Here is a 27,660-nt window from a genome sequence, read left to right as displayed (position 1 = left end):
CTCAAGTTGGATTATATAACCCCCCCCATAAAATCCGCAGTCCTTTAAAACCATCCTCCTCTAGATGACACAAAGAAAATCCTCCACCAACGAGCACCAACTGAAGGCAACGCTCAATGGTGAACGTGGACACTTTCAATGATTACCCTAGAAACACTTACACAGGTAGTAGCCGATGTTGTTGGGACAGTCTCTGGACTCAGAGCTCTTCTCAACTGAGCATCCAAGTCTTCCAGAGGTTGCTGGGACTGTAACAAAAAGGAAAAGTTAGTCGTTGCTCCTTAGCCTTCCTATACTGAAACAGCACCCATCCCCTGACCCCTAACCTGGTAACTGTTTGGCAGTTCCTGCTGCCAAGAACAAAGCTGCTGGGTTCCCTAATACAGCTACAGCAACCTTGCCTCCATCATAGAGCCATCACCAACAACGGCCAGCTGGGCAACTGTGTGCATGTTTATATTTGCCCACAGCAGTAGTGGCAGACTGGAGGGAGGACACGGCAATATACGCCCACCAGCAGTGAAAAAGTGGGGGCAACACCACTAATTAGCTGTAATCTTTATGGAATTTCTTATACAAGGAAATCTTAAATATATACCTGATGCCTAATAATACAGGGGGGGGGGGAATCTGCAGTGAAATTGGAATCCATTGGTCCATAGCTGACGGTACTAAATACCTATAAAGCCTGTAAAGTTGAAAGCCTTCATCCATTAATGGAAAGCTTCAAGTTTTGTCAGAGGAGAGCTTCAACCTTTGCCAAGTGAAGTAGGATCTAGGCCACATTATGTGCATGTGTGTGCACGCGCACATACGTACATACATACATACATACATACGTATGTTGCTGTTCTTCCATAATAGGTACCTACTCTAATCATATCCCAGGGTCCAAATAACACTATTCTAATAATGTAATTTATAGATTACATTGCAGTGACTTTTCTGATACAAGTCTACTAATTTTCATTTTTAAGAGTCTAGAATCTGCAAGAATGTATTCTTAAAACTACAGCAATCCACAGTAACTTGGCATTCACAAAACCTCCTTCAGAATAATTCTGTACATGGCACATTATATTAACTTCTGTAGCCAATACCCTATTTTAGTGTTAAACAGATTTAAAAATTCTGGTACGTATACGCCCGATGCACTCGCTACCTGATTGGCCCTCCAGGATGTCACTCACCCCTGCAGAACCAATCAGGTAGGGGATGCCCCTCCCCCAACCACCTCTGCCTCCCTGATTGGTCTTCAAGTATGTCACTTGCCCCCCCAGAGGACCAATCAGAGTCTCCCACCCGCCTACACATCTTCTGTCCACCCACAGGAAAAGCCAGCAGTAAGATGAGCCGGACAAGTGAGGTGGCTGGGAGGGGGAGAAAGGATGGGCTGCAGACCAGCCCCAGGGAGGCGAGTGTGGCCTCTAAGGACGCCCCCCCCCCCCAGGAAGACCCACCCGCCCAGCCTGAAAGCCCCAGAAATGCCTCCTCCCGGTCTGACCAGGGCCGCCACGGCCTAGGCAGTGCTCACCCGGGCCAGAGTGAGGAGCTAGGGAGGCCCCGTCCTGAGCAGCCCTGCTGCAGCCTTGCCAAGCCTCAGCAGTGGCCACCCAAGTCAGGGGGAGGCTAAAGACCATTGTATTTTTTTTCCACAATCGGATTTTTCTTTTTGCTACTGAAACTATATTTTCCCAAACACACCCGGGTTAAGATATGGAAAGTTTCAAGAAAAGATTGTTTTCTGGATTCCAACTATAAAACACAAGTATTGCTTCCAGATTTAACAACTTGAAGGATTAAGTAGGTAGTGACATATATGAACAAGAAAGGTCAGGCATCGGCTTGAATCCACTGAAGGGTTCTTCAGATGGCAGGGATTTTGAAATGCAGAACTGGATTCCTCACCCCTCATAGATCAAAATGCAGCCTACCAAAGAATAGTTACTTTGGAAAAAAGGACCCCAGAAACTGCACAAGAAGTCAGTGACCCCCATCCTTTCCATCCACAGAAATCTTCCACTGGATCCAAGACATTTATCTTCTGAGGATTACAGCAAGTCAGGACTGAGATCTAAGTACGCTTCAGTTCAAACTACATTCATTACCAGTAATAATTGGTTACACAAACCAGATATTTTAAATGATGTTATACTGCTTGATAAAAAGCAAGTTAGTTAAACAGCAAATCTTTAAACCACTTAAAGAGCAGTTGACAGCCCTCTTCAATGCTGTCCACAGAACTCATCATGACTATACTACCATTTACAAAAGCAAATCTGGATACTGTGTGATAGATATAAATTGATGGCAACTGAGAGCACGTGGAGAGAGCTACTGGGGAGAGTTGCTGCTGACCAGGTGAGGCTATTGTATATTGTATATTGTGTTCTGCCTGGGTGAGGTGATTGCTGGGTAATTGTTGGGAGGCTTAAAAAGGGCTGCTCCTCGCCAGAGGCAGAGCTCAGACAACTGAGAGCACGTGGAGAGAGCTACTGGGGAGAGTTGCTGCTGACCAGTAGTTGCACTGCCTACAAGTTACAATGGACCTCCAGGACACTCATCCCATCATCTGCAGTGAGTGTGACATGATTGCCTTCCTCCCAAAAGACAAGATGGACTACAGCTGCCCCAAGTGTAAGCTGGTAAGACTTTTGGAGGAAAAGATTAGGGGATTAGAAAACAAAATTATTACTCTGACCCAAAGTAAAAAAGGGGAGGAGTTCGTAGTCCAGAGCTCTGCAACATGGAATAAAGAGAATAAAGAGAATACAACCAGTCCTGAAGAGGACAAGGAGATTGACCACAATAGGGAGCCTCTGAAGGCAGTTCGGAAAAAGACTGAACGGCGAAGGGCGAGACAGTTCTCGGGGCCTTTGGAGCTCCAGAATAGATTTCAGGCCCTTGCAGAGGAGGTGCAAGGGTCAACAAGGGAAGAGGTCCCAAAACAAACTCTAAGACAAAGGGAAGAGGCCACGGGGACAGAAGGAAATGGAGTTGAGAAGAAAAAAAAAAGGAGAGTACTGGTAATTGGAGACTCCCTGCTAAGAGGAATGGATCGCCATGTGGCTGGGCCCGACCCCCTAACCCGAGAGGTGTGTTGCTTGCCAGGGGCGAAAATTAAAGATGTTTCAGAAAGGCTTCCCAAACTCCTCAAATCTACGGATCGCTACCCATTTGTGATGGTCCATGTGGGAACGAATGACATGTCCCTGAATACCATCGCTCCTATTTAAAAAGACTATCAAGATCTGGGGAGGAAGCTCAAGCAAATGGGGGCACAAGTGGTATTCTCTTCAATCTTGCCTGTCAAGGGAAGAGGAATGCGTCGGGAGAGGAAGATAATGGAGGTGAATCACTGGCTGCGTAGTTGGTGCCGGCAGGAGAGATTTGGTTTCTGGGACCATGGGATAGGCTTTCTTGAGGAAGGCCTACTAGCACCTGATGGACTGCACTTATCGAAACTGGGGAAGAATGTGTTTGGCAGGAACCTGGGGAGATTCATCAGGAGAGCTTTAAACTAAAGCCACTAGGGGAAGGAGACGATCAACATAGGGAGTGTATGGAAGGAAAACTATCGGAGGCAGCCCAACCGGCAAGGCCAGCTCATAGGGAACCAAAAGTAAAAGGATTCAGATGTCTTTATACTAACGCCCGAAGCATGGGCAATAAAAAGGAAGAGCTGGAACTTCTCATGCTGATGGAAAGGTATGATCTAGTAGGCATCACAGAAACTTGGTGGAATGATTCTCATGACTGGAATGTAATGGTGGATGGATATGAACTGTTCAGAAAAAACAGAATAGATCGAAGAGGTGGAGGAGTGGCACTGTATGTGAGGAAAGGGCTTACCTGTCAGGAAATTCTAGTGAAGGAGAGTATATCTACAGTGGAAAGCATCTGGGTGAAAATAAGCGAGGGGAAAACAAACAGTGTGGTGGTTGGTGTCTGCTACCGACCGCCTGACCAACGAGAGGATGTGGATGCTGCACTTTGTGAGCAGCTTGAGAAAATATCCAAACGGCAGGACCTTGTCATCATGGGTGACTTCAATTTCCCAGATGTGTGCTGGGAAACAAACTCTGCGAAGCGTCCTCAGTCATGCAAGTTTCTGACCTGCCTGGCTGACAATTTCATTTATCAAATGGTAGATGAACCCACAAGAGGTTCAGCCATACTGGACTTAATACTGACCAACAGGCAAGAGTTGGTGGATGAGGTGAAGGAGGTGGGGACCCTAGGGGGAAGTGACCATGTCCTCATAGAATTCCTTTTGAGATGGGGAGCCAAGGAAGCTTGTAGCCAGACGCGGATGTTGGATTTTCGTAGGGCAAACTTTAATAAACTCAGAGACATGATGAGTGTCATACCATGGACGAGAATGCTGGAAGGGAAGGGAGCATGTGAAGGGTGGGCGCTACTCAAACAAGAGCTATTGCATGCTCAATCAATGACTATTCCAGAAATACGAAAACACTGCAGGAGCTCTAAGAAGCCTATTTGGATGAACAGAGAACTTCAAGAGGAACTAAGAAAGAAAAGGAAAATGTTCAGGAAATGGAGGGAAGGACAGAGCTCTAAAGAAGAGTACCTACAGGTTACTAGGCACTGTAGATCAATCATCAGAAAGGCCAAAGCTGAGAGTGAGCTAAGATTGGCCAGGGAAGCCCATTGTAACAAGAAAAGATTTTTCAGTTACGTGAGGAGCAAACGTAAAGTAAAGGAGGCAATAGGCCCGCTGTTGGGTGCGGATGGACAAACTCTAACGAAAGATGCAGAGAAAGCAGAAAGGCTTAGTGCCTATTTTACATCTGTTTTTTCCCACAGGTCAAAGTGTTTAGGCACATCTAGAGATGGCTGTAGCCAAAGGATAGTGTCTGGGTGGCAGGTTAACATGGATAGAGAGGTGGTCGAGAGGCATTTAGCTGCACTGGATGAGTTCAAATCCCCTGGTCCAGATGAAATGCACCCGAGAGTACTCAAAGAACTTTCCAGAGAACTTGCACAGCCCTTGTCCATCATCTTCGGAACCTCTTTAAGGACTGGAGATGTCCCGGAGGACTGGAAAAGAGCAAACGTTATTCCGATCTTCAAAAAAGGGAGGAAGGATGACCCGGGAAACTACAGACCAGTGAGTCTGACCTCTGTTGTGGGGAAGATAACGGAGCAGATATTAAAGGGAGCGATCTGCAAACATCTGGAGGACAATTTGGTGATCCAAGGAAGTCAGCATGGATTTGTCTCCAACAGGTCCTGCCAGACCAACCTAGTTTCCTTTTTTGACCAAGTAACAGGTTTGCTGGATCGGGGAAATTTGGTTGATGTCATTTACTTGGATTTTAGTAAAGCTTTTGACAAGGTTCCCCATGATGTTCTGATGGATAAGTTGAAGGACTGCAATCTGGATTTTCAGATCGTTAGGTGGATAGGGAATTGGTTAGAGAACCGCACTCAAAGAGTTGTTGTCAATGGTGTTTCATCAGACTGGAGAGAGGTGAGTAGCGGGGTACCTCAGGGTTCGGTGCTCGGCCCGGTACTTTTTAACATATTTATTAATGATCTAGATGAGGGGGTGGAGGGACTACTCATCAAGTTTGCAGATGACACCAAATTGGGAGGACTGGCAAATACTCTGGAAGATAGAGACAGAGTTCAACGAGATCTGAACACAATGGAAAAATGGGCAAATGAGAACAAGATGCAATTTAATAAAGATAAGTGTAAAGTTCTGCATCTGGGTCAGAAAAATGAAAAGCATGCCTACTGGATGGGGGATACGCTTCTAGGTAGCACTGTGTGTGAACGAGACCTTGGGGTACTTGTGGATTGTAAACTAAACATGAGCAGGCAGTGTGATGCAGCGGTAAAAAAGGCAAATGCCATTTTGGGCTGTATCAACAGAGCCATCACATCAAAATCACAAGATGTCATAGTCCCATTGTATACGGCACTGGTCAGACCACACCTGGAGTACTGTGTGCAGTTCTGGAGGCCTCACTTCAAGAAGGACATCGATAAAATTGAAAGGGTACAGAGGAGAGCGACGAAGATGATCTGGGGCCAAGGGACCAAGCCCTATGAAGATAGGTTGAGGGACTTGGGAATGTTCAGCCTGGAGAAAAGGAGGTGGAGAGGGGACATGATAGCCCTCTTTAAGTATTTGAAAGGTTGTCACTTGGAGGAGGGCAGGATGCTGTTTCTGCTGGCTGCAGAGGAAAGGACACGTAGTAATGGGTTTAAACTTCAAGTACAACGATATAGGCTAGATATCAGGAAAAAGTTTTTCTCAGTCAGAGTAGTTCAGCAGTGGAATAGGCTGCCTAAGGAGGTGGTGAGCTCCCCCTCACTGGCAGTCTTCAAGCAAAGGTTGGATACACACTTTTCTTGGATGCTTTAGGATGCTTAGGGCTAATCCTGCGTTGAGCAGGGGGTTGGACTAGATGGCCTGTATGGCCCCTTCCAACTCTATGATTCTATGATTCTATGATTCTATGGCAACATAGATGCTCAATGAATCAATGACCAACACATCTAGGGACATCAAACTGAACATTACCCTTCAGCAAAGGAAAGATTCATACCAGGATAAACAACCTTTTTGGTCCAAATGCCAAATGAGATGCAATGTCTACCTATGAAGAAGCTGGTGTGATGGCATATGGAAGAGGGACGAGGGTTATCTAGGCAACGGAATGGGCTCCACCTTAAAGAGGAGAGCCAGACATACCTGGCAACCTCTTGCAACTGCTTCACAGTTCTACTACAATGCAGGTACAGCAGCAATGTTTGGGGAGGGCTGCTGCTGAGCATCTCAAAACCCACTTCCTAGAGGCAGGGGCAAAATGACCTAGGTTGAAGACATCACCATTCCCAGTCACCAATATGCAGATGACACCCAGGCCCCTGCTTGAACTCCCGCAGTTCCACAGGGCCTTTACAAGGGAACTCCTCCACGAGGCATTCTGTTGAGGCTGACAGAATTAACACCATTCAGCTGGCCCCCAGACATCTTTCCACATCCTGAACCCTATGGGTTCTGTTCAAAAAGTTCTCTTGTATTGTTAATTATGTTGTTGTTGTTGTTATGTGCGAAGTCGTGTCCGACCCATCGCGACCCCATGGACAATGATCCTCCAGGCCCTCCTGTCCTCTACCATTCCCCGGAGTCCATTCAAGTTTGCAGTTAATTATGTTACTATGACTCAATCCTGGTTCTTACTGTTATGTTATGATTATTGTTATTACGGTTATAATATATACCCCTATATTTTGTGCAAACCACCCTGAGCCTTACAGGAGGGCGGTATAGAAATATAATAAATTAAAAAAACCAAATTTTAAAAGGCCCCAGAGCTACACTCCAGCCTGGCTTAGCTTGACTACAACCACGTGTTGTGGTAGAGCAAGACAGCTGTTGTGAAAACCATAGTTATCAAGCATGCTGGGGACTGCCTACCCTCAGCTTATTCAACCAGAGCAGCCATAACCAATAATGTAGAAAAGGAAAGTGTTAACTCAAGCATAGCCTTTCAATCCTATCAGTCTGCTTCAGACACTAAAAATATCCCCATGCATTATTTTATTCCTAAGGTTAATTCTCTGACTATTTTCCTAAATATATATAATAAAAAGCCCCCCAAAATAGAAAACAAAACCTAAAAATAAGAAACTGACTGAAATAACATGTCTCTACTTCAATTATGCACAAGTCAGATGAACAATCTGGAAATTTCCCAACAGGTGTGCACACGCCACCTAAATCTGCCCCCTCCGGCATCCTACATGCTCTAGGGAGGCATGAGCAGCCAGTTTGCCTATTCTCTTCTCCACTCCCAGAATGAACACGGTATTCCATCCCTTGTGGAGGATTACCCTCAAATCACACAGGAAAGTGTGAATTTTAGTTACTGGAAAGACTCATGTGCATTCCACACAACCATCAATTTGCAGCAGAAGTAGGGAGGCTGCCAGCAGACACTGAATGGAGCATCTAGAGCAGGGGTTGCTGGCAGGGGCTCATGGGAATTGTAGTCCATGGACATCTGGAGGGCCACAGTTTGCCTACCCGATCTAGAGAATTAGGATCTTGGTGCCCTTACCCAACTATGTCTCATCTCAAGCTCTGTATAAAATACTAATAGTGATGGAAATGGAAATGAAGCTACACAATTATATCTCACATAATTGCATTTGTAACCCATCCGTCCTTCCATGGAGATTAGAACAATTTACATAGTTGCCCCCCTCTTCTATTTTAACCTCAGATCTGCCTTGGGCAGGGGCTGTGTGGTGGCACAGCATTTGCTTTGCGTGCAGAAGATCGCAGGTTCAATCCCCAGCAAATCTAGTTAAAAGGACCATGATGTGAAGGACCTCTGGAGAACAACTAATACTGCCTTCAATGGACCAAGGGTCTGAGGCAGTTCATATGTGTTTGTTTTTGTTGTTGTTAGGAGCTTAGTCGTGTCCGACCCATCGCGACCCCATGGACAATGATCCCTAGGCCTTCCTGTCCTCTACCATTCCTCGAAGTCCATTTAATTTCGCACCAACTGCTTCAGTGACTCCATCCAGCCACCTCATTCTCTGTCGTCCCCCTCTTCTTTGGCCCTCAATCTCTCCCAGCTCTTCTCCAGGGAGTCCTTCCTTCTCATGAGGTGGCCAAAGTGTTTATTAAACAAATAATGTGTTTATTAGTGGTGTGCATTTTTTAAAAATCAATATTTTTTGGTTCAGGTCTATTGAACCTCAATTTTTTTTGGTATTTTTGAAAAATCCCAAGTCCCAATACTCATATGGTATTCAAATACAGAATTTATCAGAAATACCATTTTCCCCCCCAGGTCCAATAGACCCAAGAAGAAAAGTATCTGTTAAAAGAAAAAAAGAGAAAAAAAGCCTACCTGAGCCTGGGGCTGGCTTGCAGCATGGTTTAAACCACACTGCAGGAGAAGCTGGCCCTAGGATCTGCATGCCATGGGGATTGAACTGGATCTTCTGCAAACTGAAGTTTTCACAAAACAGCCTTAAACCAGATTTCTAAGAATCAAGCTGCTAAAGTGCTGTGGTGGATTTGAACTTTGGGGCACCTGAAATAGCACCTAAATTAGGAACCTGTTACCGAGATTCACGAGAAAAAGTTGCTCAGTAAAAAGAGCTAGAAGGAAACATCATGCAATAGAGTTTAATTTGAACATGCTCTTTGAAAGGGGGAGAAAAAAAGAGAGAAGCAGATAGCCGTATAGCACCTGTGTTAGTGAAGGTCCCGGAAAAGGTGGCAGCTGCTCACTGGGTGGAGTGCCAGCTGGAAGTTCAGAACCTACTGGAGCCTATGGATAATGAACATGAAACTCAAGTTCAGTCACAGAACAGAAGAACCATACATCATCACATAAATTAGAAGTATTTTCCCCAAGACAGCTTCATTTACAAGGAACACTGTTTAACTTTTAAAGAAGTGTGTACTGATGGCTTGCTATGAAGATTGTTATAGTTCCCTCCAATTCTGAGATCCTGGCAACTTCTGCAAGCCCAAAATGCAGCAGTAGCTGCTACCGGAAGTATATCCATTCCAGATTTAAAAGCAATCTAAAACAAAGCAAGATGGACCTCTGCATGAGATTTGGGCACGCTTGGGTGGAGATGGATGGAGCCAGCAACAACTGGGAAAGTGTCTGCCATTCATTACTAACATAGACAGTTTTATTTCTCTAATGTTTTTGTGAACCACAACTAAACTCAAGGGGACTGATTGTCTGTTTTAGCAAAGAATTATTTGGATGTTGTGACACAGTTTACTAATTTACCATAATTAGCGTTTGCCTTATATCCCCGATATTATGATGGTTGTTCATTAGTCCAAGGAAGAGTGCATGCACTTGAAAGCTCATGCCTTGAATACATCTTTGTTGGTCTTAAAGGTGCTATTGGACTCTATTTTTGCTCTGCTATTTCAGACCAACACGGCTACCCTCTTGAATCTAAAACAAAGCAAATCAGAATAAGGCCTCTCCCAGGATTAATGACTTACTCTGACATAGCACAGAGTTAATTTTTCCTATGCAGAACATTTCTATACAAGGTTAGTGTATTGCTCCACATAGCAACTTCCTAATCCAGGACAGAAATGCAGTGTGTGAAGCAGCACCAAAACAATTTTTTTAAAGCTTCTGATAGCTGTTGTCTCCACAATATATTTTAAACTAATGCAGAAATCCCAAACTGCTCACTACGCAGTACTGAAATCTTCTCTGTATAGCATGTTTACAGCAAAGAGTACAAAAGTTGTGTGATTATTTTAAAGTATTTGATATTGTATTTATTAATCCATTGTTTTTCTACCAGAGCATTTGTTGTTGTCCACCTTTACTGCTTGAACATCAAACACCTTTGAACTCACTCTTGAAGGCAGAATGTCTGCAGGGAGTAACTATCCTTTCAAACAAGTTTGCAATACACTGCTGGCTCAAGTCAGTTTGTGGGCTATGTTTGTTGCGAGTGCATGCTATGGCTGTTCAACTGCATTTGTAAAACGCTGCACTGGGTCATGCATCAAGTCAGAGAGGAAATCGTTAGACTAAAAAGCAGGAGAAGAAGGCACATTCCAGCCAGTTATTTTCACCTTCACAGAATGCAACAACAAAGTGCAGGACTTCTTGTATCACCCCATCCTTCCCCAGGACATCTAACAAAGCCTTAATTCTTGGCTTTGCACGGTACCAGTCAAAATGAAAGAACGGAAGCTCTTTCTACTTTCACATACATTTCAACACTTGCCTGTATTTTTAAAATAACCTATTTCTTCTGGCCAAAACTTTTACCATTGAAATTCTTCCCCTAAAACATGCTTATTTTGTGATTAGTGCATAAACACTGCAAACTGTGTTGCAAAATTGGACCTTTTGGTTCACAATAAGTACTATCTGTAATTGCTACAGATAAGCTCATTCTCTTACACCAGGGGTAGTCAACATGTGGTCCTCCAGATGTTCATGGACTACAATTCCCATGAACCCCTGACAGCAAATGCTGGCACGGGCTCATGGGAATTGTAGTCCATGGACATCTGGAGGACTACAGGTTGACTACCCCTGCCTTACACCATACTCTGCTTGAGTTTTGCTTGCGTCAAATGACATGACTACCCTCTGCATTTCATGCTCTCAGAACCACTAATCCTTATCCATGATTCCTCTTCCTTATCCACCCATGGTTACTCTATATATTTGTGAAACAGCCTAGGGGGTGGAATGTGTCCGGCTGTCCGAGTTGGAATAGGGCCAATCAGGGTGCAGCCTGATTGGCCCTGCCTTTGCAGCTCCCGCCCTCCATCCCTGGACTCTAACCTCTTTGCTCTCAGACACACCTCAGTGCTTGTAGCCAGCAGCAGGTAAGAGGAGAGGGCCCTGGGCAAAGGGTCGTGGTGGAGGGCCTGCTAACGAGGGCTTCCCGTCCTGCTAGGCTGGGCCTGCTAACAGGCTCTATCCCAGGCCTGCTAATGAGCTGGCCAGCCCCCGCCTGCCCCACTTGATCCAGCTGCGAGGTGCAGCCCTAAGCCACTTTAAGCTGCCTGGCTGGGGGCCAGGGGGGGGGACCCTTTCAAGGCCCATTCTTAGGAACAGGCTTTGAAGCTAGTACTAGGATATTTGCCAAAGGGGCAACCGAGAAGTCATATAATAGTCCCCCAGAGCCTTCAGCTCTACAGTTTGCTTTTTACCAGTAAGAACCATGGAGTTCTTGTCACGTACACTGCCTTTATCCCATATTACTTGGGGTATGTGCTCATGCTTATATCTTACAGAAATCTCTCAAGTATGATTGATCTGCTGATGTAGCAAGTGTTATCACCTTTTCCTTTAGGTTGCTGCCCTAGTGGCCATACAATATACATGAAGAAAAGCTTTCGTCTCCCCCCCTTCTTTTCCGAGAGAAAAATCAGAAACGTAGTCAAGATAAAAATCCTATTTTTCATATTAAAAGAGGCATGTTGTATATTAATTCTCTTTCTTTATATATAGCAAAAATAGATGATATAGAAAGCAGGTAACTTAAGAGGAACACACAAACACACACAGAGAAGGAAGAGCTAAATAGAGGTGTGTTTTTGGATCTCCCTGAGCTGGAAATATACTAGAAAAATATCTTATCAGTATTTTGGGGGTATATTTTGGCATCCCAAAAGAATGTTTCTCTTTACCTTTTAAGAAGACTGTCGGCTCAGCTTTGGGCTGGCTTCTCGTGTAACCCCATTTAAACAGGGCAGCAGTAGAAGCCATCTTGAGGGACAAATATGCCAGTAGGGAGTGGACTGCTGCTGGATGGCACAGCTTTGATTGCGCAATCTCCCCCCCCTTACTTCTCAGGTCCATTGACCTGAAAAAATTTGGGGTCTGAATACTGTACCGGTATTGGGAACAGTTCTAGGGTTGTGCAACAGTATTCAGATGAGGTATTTGGGGGGATCCAACAGACCCTAACTGAAAAATGCCGGGATGGGGGGGATTGCACATCCCTAGAGCTGAATTATAAATAATGATCCATGACCAAGGATGTCACATATAAACACTGTGTTACCCTTTTCACAAAGCATCTCCCTCCTCCCCATATATTTTACATGTAACCAGACAAATATTGATTCCTTACCGGTACTCTGCTAAGAGGAGCCTTTGAAGGAGGAGTCGCTGGTTTCGTTGTTCCTGGTGCAGTGACACACGCTGCCGGGACACAGCTGATCGGGGTACCTGCCTGAACAGGCGTCGCAATGGGCGTCATGACAGCCAAACCTGCTGGGCCAAGTAACAAGGTGGCTGGCGGTACACCAGCGCTTGCAGTAGGAGCCACGGGTTTCGTGGGTGCAACAACGGTTGTTGGCAAGCTGGGCATGACTGTCGTCTCCACCGGTAACAATGTGTCCACGGACACCGCTGAATGTGCTGCTCCAGCAGCGCTATGTTCACTGAAGAGCGACCGCAATTTCTCTTCCAGGGTTTTTATGTCATCTATGCCAGGTGCTTTGGGCTGAGAGTCAGGATCTGCTTCCAGACAGTGGACATGAGGTTGATTGGGTAACAGAGCGGGTTGAGGCTGGCTGTGTACTAAAGTCTGCTGCACTACAGGAACGTTAGCTACTGGTGGTGCCTGCGGCAGGATGCCAGATAAAGGGACCTGGGGTAATACTGGAGTCGAGACTGCACCTCCGACTGGGGCAGGGATAGATGAGGTAACTACCAGTGGGATAGGTACCGGCTGCACCCCAGCAGACTGAGGCACAGAGCCAGACATGCTTGATGCTATTGCAGAAGATAAAGGTACAGGAATAGGCACTGCCGTCCCACCTATACTGCCCAGCTGCAGCTTGTCTGACAACTGTTCACTCTCCGATTTTGGGTGCAGTACGCTTACAGCCACCATTTCAGCTAGGCTAGGGACAGAGCTACTGGTGCTCAGTTGTGAAGAAGCCATGCAGTATGCCAAAGACACAGGTGCAGATGTTTGGGGTGCTCCTGGAAACATACTACTAACCTGCTGACATGTCACGGGCAGCGTCATGGCTCCTGATATAGCAACACTAGACCCTGTGATTCCGGCCTGTGGCAATGTTAGAGAAGCAGGGGTGCTAACGCTAGGGGCGACTTCTCCGGTGGCAGAAGCTACCTGGGATGCTAGTGATGGAAAAGAAGGTACACTGATGCTGGAAGTCACTCCACTTACTAACTGTGGCCGAGGCGGCAACACTGGCGGTGGAGAGTTTGAACCCGGCAGTTCTTGACTCACTGGAAGCCCGGCAGCTGGCGTTTCTATCGGCTGCACGCTGACAGACTGAGTTACTGGTAAAGAGACACTAGTGGTGGAAGGAAGTGGCCCTGAAGGAGCGGTGACTGATGCTGAGGGCAGTGGCCCAATCTCACTTGTAGTGAGAGCTGGAAAAGGTGGCATGGCCTGGTTAAAAACCGGGGGTGCGGTGCTTGGTCCTTCTGTCATCTGCCCATGCTTCAGCTCTGAGAATGCTTGCTGCAGGCTGAGAGACGATGCAGAGTGAGAGAGATTCATCCCTGGGCCATGAGACGGAGAAGCAACACCTGAGAGGAAGGAATAAACAGGGTCAATTTTCTCTAGAGAAATTCACTGATGTTCATTTCAGGCCAAGTTAAACATTTGCTAGATTGGCAAAACGCATTTTTTTTTTGCATAGGCTCCCTGACCCCAGTTTCATTCTTTTAGAACGCCCCTCACTTCCCTTGGGTTGACAATGGAATGTTGGAACCTAACTAAAGATTTCTTCTCTTCAGCGGGGCCAAGTCATCCAAGCTGATTAGGCAATGCCTCTGCTTGCTTAGGTCAAGCTTCCTTCCAGATGACCTCAGGCTGGCCCTGCAGTCTTATCCAAACTTTGCTGCAAAATAATATTTTCCTGTCTTCTACCCTTTCTTTCCCTCTCTCTTTTTTTTTGGGGGGGTGGGTGGGTGAGAGGTGGATGACTTCGCCCCACTGAAGAGAATAAACATTCAGGTAGGCTCCAATATTTCGTTCTACTTCGGTGGGGGAAGTCAACCAAGCTGGTTAGCTACACCCAAGCTTTGGCTTCTGTAGCACCCTTCTGCTGAACCTTCTGTGTCTATTCTATAATGCAGGCTTTTTCAACCAGGGTTTCTTGAAACCCTGGGGTTTCTTAACAGTCCTGGAAGGATTCCCTGAATGGGTGGGAGTTAATTTTTATATATTTTTAAAATTTGTTAAATATTGATCAGGCGATATGACCTTATATGGTCATGTTAACCTCCCACCCCTCCCAAAATGGCCAATGATGGGCCTAGAGGGGTGGGAGGGGAGGGGCCCCAGGTGGGCATGTACACAGCTATGCTTCCCAATCATATTTTGCACGATCACACTACTTCTGGGGTTTCTCGAAGCCTGAAAAATGCTTTGGGGATTTTTCAATGGGAAAAAGTTGAGGACTAATATAATGCATGTTAAATATTGAGACAGATGCCCATGTTGCTGCTCTGCAGAGCTCCCCCAACAATGCTTTGGTGACAAGGGCCACTGCGGTTACTGTTGCCCTTGGGGAGTGTGGAGTGTGGTGTCTGCAACTGCTGGTAGAATGCCAAGCAACTCATATACTTTCAGATTTTATTGCTTGACTCAGTATGCTATGGTTGTCTTTGAGACGCTCCTCAAAGATTCACACAAGGAAAAATTCATGCGTATTTCTTGCTACTGCAGTGTATTAAACAGAGAGAGTTTAATTGTGCTTATGACATTTGTTAGAACTAGTAGCAGCATCCACTGGGAACACTGGTTAACTCACCAATATCAGAAAGTTCATTTTCTGATGGAATGGAAGTGAAAAATTTCTGTTCTCTTAATCTACTCTCTGGAACAGGACTGACAATAAACCGTCTTCCGGCAGAATGGACAACCTGAGTCAATGAACTAGGAGGAACACCTAAAAGCAAGCAAAAAACAGTACAGGGAAAAGATTACAGACTAAGCCTTACTGACCTCAGGTTTTGTGCTAAAGAATTTTGGTCATCATCTCAGCTGAGGTCTAGATATGACTTATCAAGTTCTGTTGTCTGACAATATTTACAAATGCAACATCTGTTAGTATCTAAGAAGCCCCCTTTGCTCCTAGCAACTTGAATTTAACTGATGCAGAAAATGAAACCTATAATATTTGCCTATAAATATTTGATTAATAAATATGATATAGAGTCTCAGAGTCTAGAGAGTGGAATAAGGAGACAGATCCCCCCTATTGCTAGGCAATAGAATATATCCTTAAAATGTATACTACATATCTTCAGTTGTGACTTTTTCAACAAAAATTATTTAGAATATACAGGACATCATGACTCTTTAGCAAAGGACTGTGTAAAGTGTCTTATTACTGGTATGTGATACACAAAACACATTCCTTAAACATATGGTTTGGACATGTCCAGTCATTTGTTTTTTTCTGGGAATATGTTATTAGTCATATCAATTTTGTTTCAGAATGTTGATTTGAGGATCAGCATGTACTTCTGAGCTATCGGCCTGTCTTCAAGAGGCTAAATGATGGTCAACAAAAATGGACCCTCTGTGTCAATACAGCTTGTATTGCAGCACTGGAAAGATAAATGCCCATTTCTAGTAAATCAATGGATGGAGGTCCTTAGTACTTTATGTGAATGCATAACAATATAGAACACAATTGTGTAGGGACATTTTTAGATATCCGGAAACCTTTTATAGAAACTTGCATATATACCTGCCTACACTGTTATTTTTGCCTCTACTTTTTTATTTTTTATTTATTTTTATCTTCCCCTTTTTTATTTTATGCAACAGCTGGATTTTGAACACCCCCTTCTTTTTGTTGTTGTTGAAAGAAATTTAAAAAGACAATATGCTATATGGAGGAAATGTTTTGGAACTGTCCCAGAGTTAAAGCCAACCATATTCAAGACTACAGGATACCTTGTGAAGGGCTTACCTATTCTTTGTGGCATGGAAGACGCAGGATCTGGCTGTTTGAAGTCTCCATCCAATTTCTGCAACCCACAAAGATAATTTTGCAGCATTATCCGAGTATTAGGGAACACAGATGTATTATTTATTTATTTATTAGATTTGTTAACTGCTGCTCTCGGGCCAGCGGTTTACAACAAAATAAAAGTAGGCAACAATAATATGCCACAACAGAAATATTTGCATACTGCCATCCTACTCAGTCAACTTTAGAATATTCTCTCCAGCCTTTCTTTAGTGGGAAACTGCCAGAAGTCTCGTTGTACCACAGTAAGTGTGGATTTAGATTTACCACCCACTCTTTATCAGAAAGAGTTCTGACTTCTTATCTAGGTACCAATTCATCAGATTACATACACAGGCACACACACTGTTTCAAATGCATGTCTATCTAGCTGCCATGAAATTATGGACTATACAAGGTGGGAAGAGAACAACTCTGAAAACACTATCCACCCCCAAAGCTCCCTTTCCTGACTTCTGTAAGAAAGAGGCTACTCCCCTTGGTCCTTGGACCTACAGCTGCCCTTAATATGTTCTGAGCCTACTGCACATACTCAGCCCTCATCAGGCCATTTTGGAACCTCTCTCTTTTTGATTAATTCACAAACACATACCTGACTTTTAAATAACTTGGTTTTGCTGCTTTCATCACTGACTGGGTGGCCACTTGATTATTAGCTAAGTCGTGAATATTCTATTGCAGATTGTAATGAGACTATTTGATGGAGGCAGCACAGCAATAGAGAAGATATTTAATAAGCACAAATATCTAACCCCTGTACAAAAAGGACAGACTAGGCACAAACATTTTTTATCAGGGCAAGGCTAAGGGAAGTAGAGCTGAAACTTTTTAAAAAGCAAGAGAAGAAACAGGTTGGGGGGATTTAGAATATAAAGAATAGCCAACAGTTGTGTACGAAGAAACAAAGATGAAGAAAAAAGAGAGGGGGAGAAGTATACAGAGAAGCAGGGAGGGGGAAAGGACGCTAGAAGACATTTGAGGCTATAAGATTTTTGGGCAACTGGTTCCAGACAGTCAAAAGAAAATGCGTCTAAACTCAGCAAGAAATTAAACTGTGGAATTCACTACCAGTGGAGGTAGTGATGGTGATGAACACAGATGGCTTTAAAAGGGATTTAGACCATCAATGGCTGCTACCAATGGTGTCTAAGGGAAGCCTCCATAACCAGAGGCAGCAATCCTCTGAATACCAGTGCTGTGAGGGCCTCAGCCTCTATTGCCCTATTTGCCCTCCAGGGCAAGTGGTTGGCCATTACAGGAAAGGATGCTGCAATAGACAGACCACTGATCTGATCTAGCTGGCTCTTCTTATGTCCTTAAGAAAGCGGCTGAAACAGGCAGAGAAATATAATGTGCAGAGTTTACACAAGTAAGAATTAAAGGAAGAAAAGTCAATGGAGTAAAAAAAGAAAGCACTGCAAAGGTTCAATGCCAAGATAATGAAACTTTCCCATGTGTTCTATAGTGTTAGAATATTTCCAAAATACCCAAGACTCCAAAAAAAAAAAAAGAAAGAAAGAAAAGAATAAGAAATTGGGGTCAGAGCCATTCAGTTTTTTCACTCAATTCTGTCCAGTTCTCCTCCTTGCTACAGTTCCCCCACTTTGCTGTGGCTTGCTTGAAGGTACCATGAGCCCCACCAAAGCCTTCTCCGTTGATGAAGGAGGACTCCTCCTCTTCCTTCCTCCTTACAGCTATTGCTTGGAACTGACTCGTGACAGAATAGGGGGACAACAAGGAGCAAGGAAAAAAACTGTCGGGACAGAGGAATGGAAAAGTGATATCAAGCAAGGAAAGGAAAAGGTCAGATGTTCAATTTCAGATTGTGCAGCTTTCCAGCCAAGACTGCAAGGAAAAATAAAAAGCTTGTACTCGGGGACGGAACAGAGAGAAAGTTCTGTGCCAGAGGCTATGAGGCACACGTACATCCACATAAGTGAAATCCTTACCTGGCTTTGCATACTGTCCATGCTTTGATCACCTTCTGGCTCCCCACTTGCATCCTCACTGAGCATTTCATCTGCTTTTTCTATGATCTCACGCACCTGCTCAATGAATGAATCTCTCTCTGTTGCCAAAATAAATTCGTTTTGCACCTGCATATGAAAACATAATGGAGTAACTATAACTACCTTAATATCTAAGCTCGTACCTTGGATAAAACTTGGTTGGTCTTAAAGGTGCCCCTGGACTCTAAATTTGTTCTGCTGCTTCAACCCACTTGAATCTACCTTCATATTTGCTCTTTAAACCAGGGCAGATAACAGAAGCTCCATGGAAAGCAACGTGAGACAAAATGATTCACTCCTATTGAGATTTGTTGTAAGCAATTGGCTCTTCATGCCTGTAAGTAGGCAAACAAACTGGCTATGGAGCTAAGACAGTTATGCCTGGCATGAAGAACAAGCTGAATATGCAAATATGACAACATACATCATGGAGGCATCACTGGAGAGGGGTTAACCTCTTCAAACAGTGCCCTTCCCTGGGTATTCAGTCAACACAGGCCTGGCAAGTATGGCTGTAGTCTACTGGTATTCTGTCCTACTAGTATGGGGGTCCTGTCCAGAACTTTTCCAATTCTGAGGCTGAGACAAAACTGGTACTCTACTGGTGTACCGCTTATCCCATGATCTAACCATCTCCTGGAAGCAGTTTTGGGAGGGAGGATAACTAATAAACGGTGTGCCGAATACCAACTAGATGGAAGTTCTACAGATGGCTGGAGGGATTGATCCAGGAATCAAGGTGTCTCCTATTCTGAATGGTGTTACATCCCCCTAAAGGAGCAGGTTGGGAGCTTGAGGGTGCTGCTGAACCCAGGTTCTCTTGCTAGATATGCAGGTGGTAACAGTGACAAGAAGTACCTATCAACAGCTTTGGCTGCAGCCTTTGAGTAAAAAAAGATCTTGCCACAGCAGTGCATGCCCTGGTACTACTTATATTAGATTATGGCAAGGTACTCTACATGAGGTGGCCCTTGAATAATGTCTAGAGAAGCTACAACTGGTACAAGAATTCTATGGCAATAATATTCTGGGTTTTATGGACCAAACCTCCTCAACCTTTATGTCCCACCAAGCTTTTGTATTTGTTTCATCTGACCTCCCCTTCCTGACCTCCCTTCCTGTTTATGTCGCTGATCTGTTTATGTGTCTGTTTTTTAAAAGTAGCTGTTAATATTTCTACCTGTTTACCGCCTTGAGTGCCCTAAATAGGCAGAAAGGCAGAAATGTTTTAATTAACTAAGCCACCCGCTTCCTCTGCTTACTCTCTATCACTTTTGGCAACAAGTTGTGGCAACCATGTCGGGTTTTCAAAGAGAGAGAAGTTCAGAGATGGATTGCCGTTTCAGTCAAATCTTGCTTGAATCTTGCTTTTCTACTGCAGACCAACACGGCTCCGCCCAAACACTACACACACATGCAATGTGCAACACCAAAGTTACAGATAATACACACACATCCATCTGGTGTACTATGCATTCTTTTCTTTGGCTAACCAATTTTCTCATCTGGATCACAGTCCTTGAGTACAAGGCAGTTTAAAACAGGTTTAAATGGGGAAAATATCTTGCAGAAAGGAGAAGCTGATCCAGATGTTTTATCAGCTTGACTTAGGCAAGTACTGGTCTAAATGCTTTTGACATTTCTAGACGGCAGCCTATTAAGGTATAGTCAGTGTAAGACCACTGGAGGAAGATAGTGCAGCAGGCCAGTAAAGCCTTTACTGTTATTAATGACAATTACAAGGTCTCAATCTGAACTCCTCACCATGATATAGGCGATTTCCTCTGGGTTGTCTCCATCCAAGTCAAATTTGAAAGTAACCATTTTTCTATTGTGCGTCTCTAGTTGGCATTCCACGACCCGATCTCCTTTATTTGAAACCTAGAAAACACAAGGCTGATCTTCAATATGAATAGTAAATAGAGAAAAGAGGATCTATAGAAGAAGACTGAGGTAGGGTGTCTCCATGGCGCAGGACAGGAAGTGAGTTTTTAGTCCTGCCTCCCTGTTTGAGTGGCGGGAAGACACCCACTGAGACGTCCTCCTGGATCTCAAGGCAGAAGGGCTGGGAGAAGCAGAGAGATAGGAAAATGCTCCACAGGAAAGGGATTTAAGAAAACTCTTCTGGTTTCAATGCCTTTCCAAATCTGCCCAATGAGATTTCAGACATTTCCCTGGTAACAATGTTGCAAGTAGGATAAAGGATGAAGAAATTCAGGATTTAGTCTTCAAAGAACATGTGCGATACGAGTGCATATTTAACACATTGCAAACACAAGTAGTTGCTTAGATCTACTTAGGATTAAGGCAGGAAAACTGCAGATCGGGAAAATCAGTTTGACAGGAGGATAGTTTGCATATTAAAAACACTGTTTGAAAATGCAGAACCGCCAACTCACATTAAGAATTCTCAGTTTTGGACGTGTGGTCTTCTCATGGCGAGAACGGCTGCGTACCGACTTCCGATAATGCCGCTTTGTAGCCCTCCCTTCATGTCTTCCACCAGACGTAGGAACACTCTCATTGCAGTCACTTAAGCCTGAAGCAACATCTGAATGTGCACTGAAAAAAGCCAATGCAGGATCCCAAAATCAGCCATTTTTTATTTCCTAAAATTAAGTGCAATCTCACGTCTTGAACCACTCTCAAAAACGCAACTCCATGGAGTAAACAGCATATAAAAGAGAAACATTTCTACCACAACATGCAATTAATATTGTGAATATATGCATATTTCGAAAACTAACTACGAACAGTTTCATGAATATAGTTGAGCATCTGTCTTGTTTGGTGTAGTGGTTAGGAGTGCGAGCCAGGTTCGATTCTGCGCTCCCCCACATGCAACCAGCTGTGTGACCTTTAGCTCGCCACGGTACTGATAAAATTGTTCTGAGCAAGCAGTGATATCAGGGCTTTCTCAGCCTCACCTCCCTCACAGGGTGTCTGTTGTGGGGAGAGGAAAGGGAAGACAACTGTAAGCCACTTTGAGCCTCCTTCGGGTAGAAAAAAGCGGCATATAAGAACCAACTCTTCTTCTTGTATGATACACCCTTCTTGAACGATAAAGGAAAGCTCAATTCTTCCTTGATGAATGATCTGGTTACCCAGAATACCTGTTTTGTGAACACTGAAAGCACTTGCTATGTGAATCTAAGCAGCCTTGAGTCCTTGTGAGAAAGCCAGACTATACATAATGCAAATAAATCTAACTCTGTAATTTGAGAAAGGGGTCACTGGTTTATTTATTTTTATTTTTATTGATTGATTTCTAGGCCACCCTCCCAGCAAATTGAACATGTGAAAGCACACTGAACCATCTTAAATCAGGAGAAAGTACCACAATAAGCCATCGCCACTAGCATGGACGTTTCAAATTTCAACCTAGTAGTTGGCTACTCACCTGTCTATTGAGGAGACCAATGGAGCTGACTGTGAAGGCTGTTGCTGTACGGGTGGCTGAGGCTCCAGGGGTGCAGCTTGAGACACTCCAGATGTACTCTGCAAAGATAACACTCTCTCTTCAAGCATCTTATTAAGGTGCTGCTCACCGCATTCCATCCATCTACTGACTAGAAGCTGCACAGCATTTTATTCAGACCAATTCTCTAAAAGCATCTCAATCAAGATCCACTGTTTAAAAGCATCTAAAACAAGCTTGAATTTTTTTAAACCCAATAAACAATCCTCATGCAATTCTGAAACAGGATGCCTGGTGAACGATAACCATGTTCTCTCCTAGGTGGTGACACTACAGCTTGCCATGCAACCAGAAATCTTACTAGCAGAATGTGCAGAGAAAGCCAATGCAGAGTGCAAAAACCATTCAAATCTCTCCCAGCAATAGCAGGGCTGTAGGGAATAGGTTTGAGAATAGCTTTTAAAAATTTCTATGAACAACAGCATCAATATAAAGACTGATATGACTAGCTGGAAGAGAAGTGCTAGCAAGTATTTTGCATCTGGGAGGCCCACTCACTTCCCAACAGCATAACCAGTGGCAACAAGGTCTCCGCACTGGTATCACATTCTGCTGTAAGAGAAATTAATTTTGGAGATTAGCAGACGATTTTCAACTGGATTCCAAAGATGGAAGTGGACGCATGCCCTTAAGTTTGTTTTTCAAAATGCAAAACTGCAACATACAGATCATTTACCTCTACTGCTGATTGCTGCGAAGATGCAGAGGAAACCTGCTGGGCTAAACAGGCAACAGGCTGTGGCACTTGAACCTGTCCTCCTAGACTGCCCAAAGGAACTAAATTCTGTTCCACATAAGGCTGCACTACTGCAGCAAGATAGCCTGACTGAGGCAATACATCTGTGGGTAAGGGAGGGGACAGTACTGCGGAAGGGAGGCAAGCAGAGGCCACGGAAGAGGGAGCAATATTTGAATCTCCTGCATACTGCGCTGGTAGCCGAGGTGAGAAGCCCTGTAACAAATGAGGAAGCCAAGTTAGTGAATTAGGGTAATTTGGGGGGAAACAGCATCCATGAAGTGGGGGGGGGGGGGAATCTAAGCCAAGCTGAAAAGGAGATTTTTCTATGACACTCTTGAGTGTTTTTTTCCAGAGCTTCCAGAGCACTTATTTCAAGAGGAATGGAACAGCGTGCCTCAGAGCCATCTCATCCCTCAAACCACTATACAGTCCAGAACAGTGTTTCAGGATGATAAAGGAAGGATGGGTTTCTGTAATCTCTGTGGAGAACAAGCCCTCAACCTTCTCTTACGTATTAAGAATACACTGACATGAAGACTTGGAGAAAAACAAGATGAACAGGCAGCAATAAGGCACACTCTCATCTGATATGCTTGTAGACAATTGATTTTCCCCCCCTATGCTCTGGTTCGTAGAGCGCTAGCCGTAGTGACACACACACAAGGTGCATTGTGGTGAAAAGCAGTAAAAAAAAATGGAAGAACCAGCCTCTACTCGTCTTGCTCAATGATTTGCATTATGGGACAACAAAGTTTGCCTTCAGGACAAGAAAGCATTGACAGCTGGCCAACATCAGCAAACCTCATCCTTCCTAGAATCATAGAGTTGGAAGGGACCTCCAGTATCATCGAGTCCTGGGGTAGTCAACCTGCAGCCCTCCAGATGTCCATGAACTACAATTCCCATGAGCCCTTGCCAGCAAATGCATGATCTGCCATCTATTGATTTGATAGGAATTTTATACTACTCTCTACTATATGAGCTGGCAGCTGTCGCCATGCTGTAAAAATTCACTGATTACCTTCCTTCCCCCATCAGCCTTCCATTCCCCAAACTCACTTTTAAATTGACCCTGAACCCACCTGTCCTATTTGCTCCCCTCCTAAACCAGCATTGCAGACAGCTCTGTCCAAGCCTCTAAAGAAAAGCCTAAAACTGTTAAAATTGTAGAGAGGGATTTTTCTTTGACTGCCACAATACCTGGTACACTGCATCTGTAGCTGGAAGTGGTACTTCAGATTGTCCAAGAGTTGCTGGCAATCCCACAGACTGAACAGCTGGTTGTAGAAGTTGTGGGAGACCCTGGCTGGGCAGCTGAGCCACAGGCTGAAGGAGAGGTGGAATCTGGCTAGGGACAACAGTTGAGCCCACTGGAATAGCAGCTGCTGCTGCAGATGTGGCCAGAGTGAGCAAAGGCTGGTTTATGCCAGCTGCCATAGAGATGGGAAGAGACGAAAAGCCAGGCTGAGCCACTGAGACGTGAGGTGCTGCTATGGGCAGCTGAGCAACTGAGAACTGTGGAAGAAGGGGGCCTTGTAGTGGCTGCCCCATAGGGAGATAATGTGAGCCAATGGGCATAACTGGGGCAACTGAAGACTGAGGAAGTGTAGGAGCTGTAACAGGTAACTGTGGTTCACCTTGGATGATCGGCATTTGCTGGGAAACAGGAAGCTGAGAAGGTAAAGAAAAACAGACTTAGGAAGCAGGGTTGCAAGAAGCAGATTTTTTAATGTATTAATCAAAGGAAAAAAAATGTTTTCATCACAGCCAACTGGTGTGAGTAAGAAAAACATCTGGCAGAGTGGCTGGGAAGGCTGTATCTAATTCACTTTCTCCCTTGCGTGTATACACAAACACGTACACGTTTTTATATCGAAGGAGGAAGCTTTGGAATAGATTACCGTAGTAAAAATACTGGTGTGTCATCAGTGTACAGAGAAACACTGATTGTCCAACTTTGCTTTGTACAGTCACTCCAAATGGGAAAAACTCAATAGTTCTGCTCATCTGGGGAGAATGAAAAGCCACCGTGCCAGCATATAGAGAACAGGATCTGGTTAGTGCCACAAAAGTGAGGGGGGGGGGGGAGGTTGGACAACCAAGATGACCTCCACAGTCTTTTGAATATTTCAAAGTTCACAAGTTCAGGACACCCCATACACAGGAGTCAGCAAAAGGCCTTTTAAGTCAAGAGTGAAGGAAGATGACTCTGGAGAGAGCACAACAGAGGTATCCTGAGGAGTACTCATTCTCAGGTCAGTGAACAACTGACTACAGATGGACTCCCTTTAAAAAAAAAATTACCGCTTTTGGAAACAGACTAAAAGCAGCAACTTTTTAGGCAGTGGCAATGCAGGCAAGTCTTCCCATGTCGTGTGCTAATTTCCTTTAGGCAAATAAACCACGCCTACAGTATTCTTCCAAATATAGCACTATAAATGAAGCAGCCAAATAAATGAAGCAAGCCTTAACTGTCAAAACTTCATGAAGCTTAAGCAAGAGCTTTCTAGAGGTGGCAGTTTACCTGTGTCCCAGATGCTACCTGAGGCATAGGCATCATTTGTGCTGCTTGTGTAACCTGCTGGGATGGTGCCGCCCCAGTAGGAACAGATGGTTGCTGAACTTGATACTGCCCAGTCTGCTGGGAAGAGGCTGGATGCTGAGAGCTCTGCATAGAAGAAATAAAGATGGGAGTCAGTCCTCTAGAGTCAGCCCTCTAGCACAGCAAAACAGGACAAAAAGTTTTATAATAAATCTGAAACCCTCCCCGGGGGGAGGGGGGTCCAAGTTTTAGTGTTTTGATAGTATTATAGTAGTGCTAATACCAACCGTACTATTTCCTGAAGTGAAAACAGTCACAATCTACTGGACATACTGAGATTCCAGGTTCTAAAATATTGTTGGGATTCACAGTGTAAGTTTTGAAAACTAAAGGAAAGGAGCTGCTGCTCTTAGGTTTGCTTGTTTGCTTAGTCAGATATTTGGCAAATATGAGGAAACATGACAGACTAAGAATGAAATCATATTTTGAATTATTAATCACTGCTCAGATTCTACACCACTGAAATATATTCATTATACGCTTAAATTTTTTTTTTAATGGGAGGAGGTAGATTGGTGGTGGTGGAGGTGGAGGTGGAGGAGAAGGAGAAAAAGGAGAAGAGTCGGTTCTTATATGCCACTTTTGTCTACCAGCAGGAGTCTCAAAGTGGCTTACAATTGCCTTCCCTTTCCTCTCCCCACAACAGGCACCCTGTGAGGTGGATGAGGCTGAGAGAGCCCTGATATCACTTCTCAGTCAGAACAGCTTTACCAGTGCTGTGGCGGGCCCAAGGTCACTCAGCTGACTGCATGTGGGGGAGCACGGAATCAAACCCAGCTTTCCAGATTAGAAGCTGTCGCTCTTAATCACTATACCAAGCTGGTTTCTTTAGGGAAAAATGGGGTTGTCTCTGAAAAAGTATTAGCCATAGATTGATTTTGACTGGTCTTAAAGAAAAAGATACAAAATACTTTTTCAGTGGTATCAAACTCCCTAGACTAGCACTTGTGTATAACTTGTTGCAGGATACATGCTGAAAGTGTGGTTCATCATCTGCAGATGTATTTCATATCTTTTAGTCATGCTCTAAGATACAGATGTTTCAAAGAATAGCAGTCTAGTTTGATAGTGAAGTGCTAGATCATAATATATACCCTCAAACCTAATAAGATCATACTACTAGGATGCTTGAACACCTATGGAGATCCCTCAGATATGCAGCTCAAAGATGGTTAAAACAGCTATCTGAAAAAATTCTATACATGAATAATTTAATAAAATCTGGTGTACTGCTCTTTTGACAAGGCTAATATAGTACCAGAGAATCTGAAGGGGAAAAATTGTGTTTGATAAACACAGGATACGGCTTACTGCATTCTGGAATGAGCTGGTAGGTGACAAGATTTACCTTTTTTTAATGATTTGTTGAAGATTATTCCCATTCTTGTCTATGAATTTGTTTGGATACATACAAATATATGTATATTCCTTGCATATGTAATTATAAGCAGCAATACATGTATTTAAAACTCTCAAAAGCAATAAAAGTAAAAATGTTCCCCTGAATCTTAGAAATAGGTGTGCCCCACTCAAGAACAGGCACAAAGGATATATAAAAGTAGATAGGTGGTTGGGAACAGCCTACCCAGCTGAAAACATCGGTGGGGCTCTCTGCTCCTCTTCCCAAACAAAGCCTCCTTCCCAACCAGAAAGTGGGTTCCTATAATCATGGGACATGCGTAGGCAAAAAGCCACACCAGTTTGGTATCTGAAGAGGGGATGAGAAATCACAGGACATCACCCTGCTCCCTCTTCTGCAAACAGAAGAGGACGGTGAGGGTGATTTTGTAAAATTCTTTCTGCTTATCACAGTGGCAGCTCCTGACCAACATGGTTTTCTGTCCGCAAAGTGCTTGTCACCATCTTTCTGGGAGCCCAAAGAAAGTGCTGGGGGAAGAAGGACATAAGAGCAAACCCATGCAGTATAATCCGGGAATAACCTACTGTGTGTTGCTATCAACTGTGTACAGCTACTTAGACCCTTTTTCATATGCATCACACATTCGATCATATACTGAAAATATAGAAGGCAAACAATTGAAGTGCTGTAAAAAGCACCAAAACAAAGACCCTATGTTGGTGTGGCGGTTAAGAGTGGTGGCCTCTAATATGGAGAACTGCAGATGCAGCCAGCTAGGCGACCTTAGGCAATTCACAGAGCTGTTCTTGCAGAGCAGTTCTGTCAGAGTTCTCTCAGCTCCACTTACCTCACAGGGTGTCTATTGCAGGGGGGAGAAGGGAAGGCAATTGTAAGCCACTGAGACGCCTTTGGATAGTGAAAAGCAGGATATACAA

General features: G+C 44.2%; 1 protein-coding gene across 8 annotated transcripts in view; it reads right to left on the bottom strand.

The window, feature by feature from the left end:
* Positions 1–27,660, bottom strand: part of WNK1 (WNK lysine deficient protein kinase 1) — a 127,409-nt gene that overhangs the window by 19,382 nt on the left and 80,367 nt on the right. For 6 of the 8 annotated variants that reach the window (XM_077339995.1, XM_077339996.1, XM_077339997.1 and 3 more), the window contains 12 exons: positions 25,288–25,431; positions 23,964–24,434; positions 22,701–22,976; positions 21,947–22,044; positions 20,946–21,108; positions 20,311–20,427; positions 18,487–18,633; positions 16,478–16,535; positions 15,308–15,445; positions 12,643–14,078; positions 9,249–9,329; positions 162–248 (listed from right to left, as the gene is read on the bottom strand). In XM_077339995.1, the coding sequence (XP_077196110.1) occupies positions 162–248; positions 9,249–9,329; positions 12,643–14,078; positions 15,308–15,445; positions 16,478–16,535; positions 18,487–18,633; positions 20,311–20,427; positions 20,946–21,108; positions 21,947–22,044; positions 22,701–22,976; positions 23,964–24,434; positions 25,288–25,431 (3,216 nt within the window). The remainder of the gene's footprint in view (positions 1–161; positions 249–9,248; positions 9,330–12,642; positions 14,079–15,307; positions 15,446–16,477; positions 16,536–18,486; positions 18,634–20,310; positions 20,428–20,945; positions 21,109–21,946; positions 22,045–22,700; positions 22,977–23,963; positions 24,435–25,287; positions 25,432–27,660) is intronic. The other 2 variants (XM_077339998.1, XM_077340001.1) reach the window with 2 other exon arrangements.

The sequence above is a fragment of the Paroedura picta genome, chromosome 5 (assembly GCF_049243985.1).
Source record: "Paroedura picta isolate Pp20150507F chromosome 5, Ppicta_v3.0, whole genome shotgun sequence".
Classification (NCBI taxonomy): Eukaryota; Metazoa; Chordata; class Lepidosauria; order Squamata; family Gekkonidae; genus Paroedura; species Paroedura picta.
The sequence above is the reverse complement of the archived record's forward strand: the minus strand, read 5'-3'. Positions and strand labels throughout refer to the sequence as shown.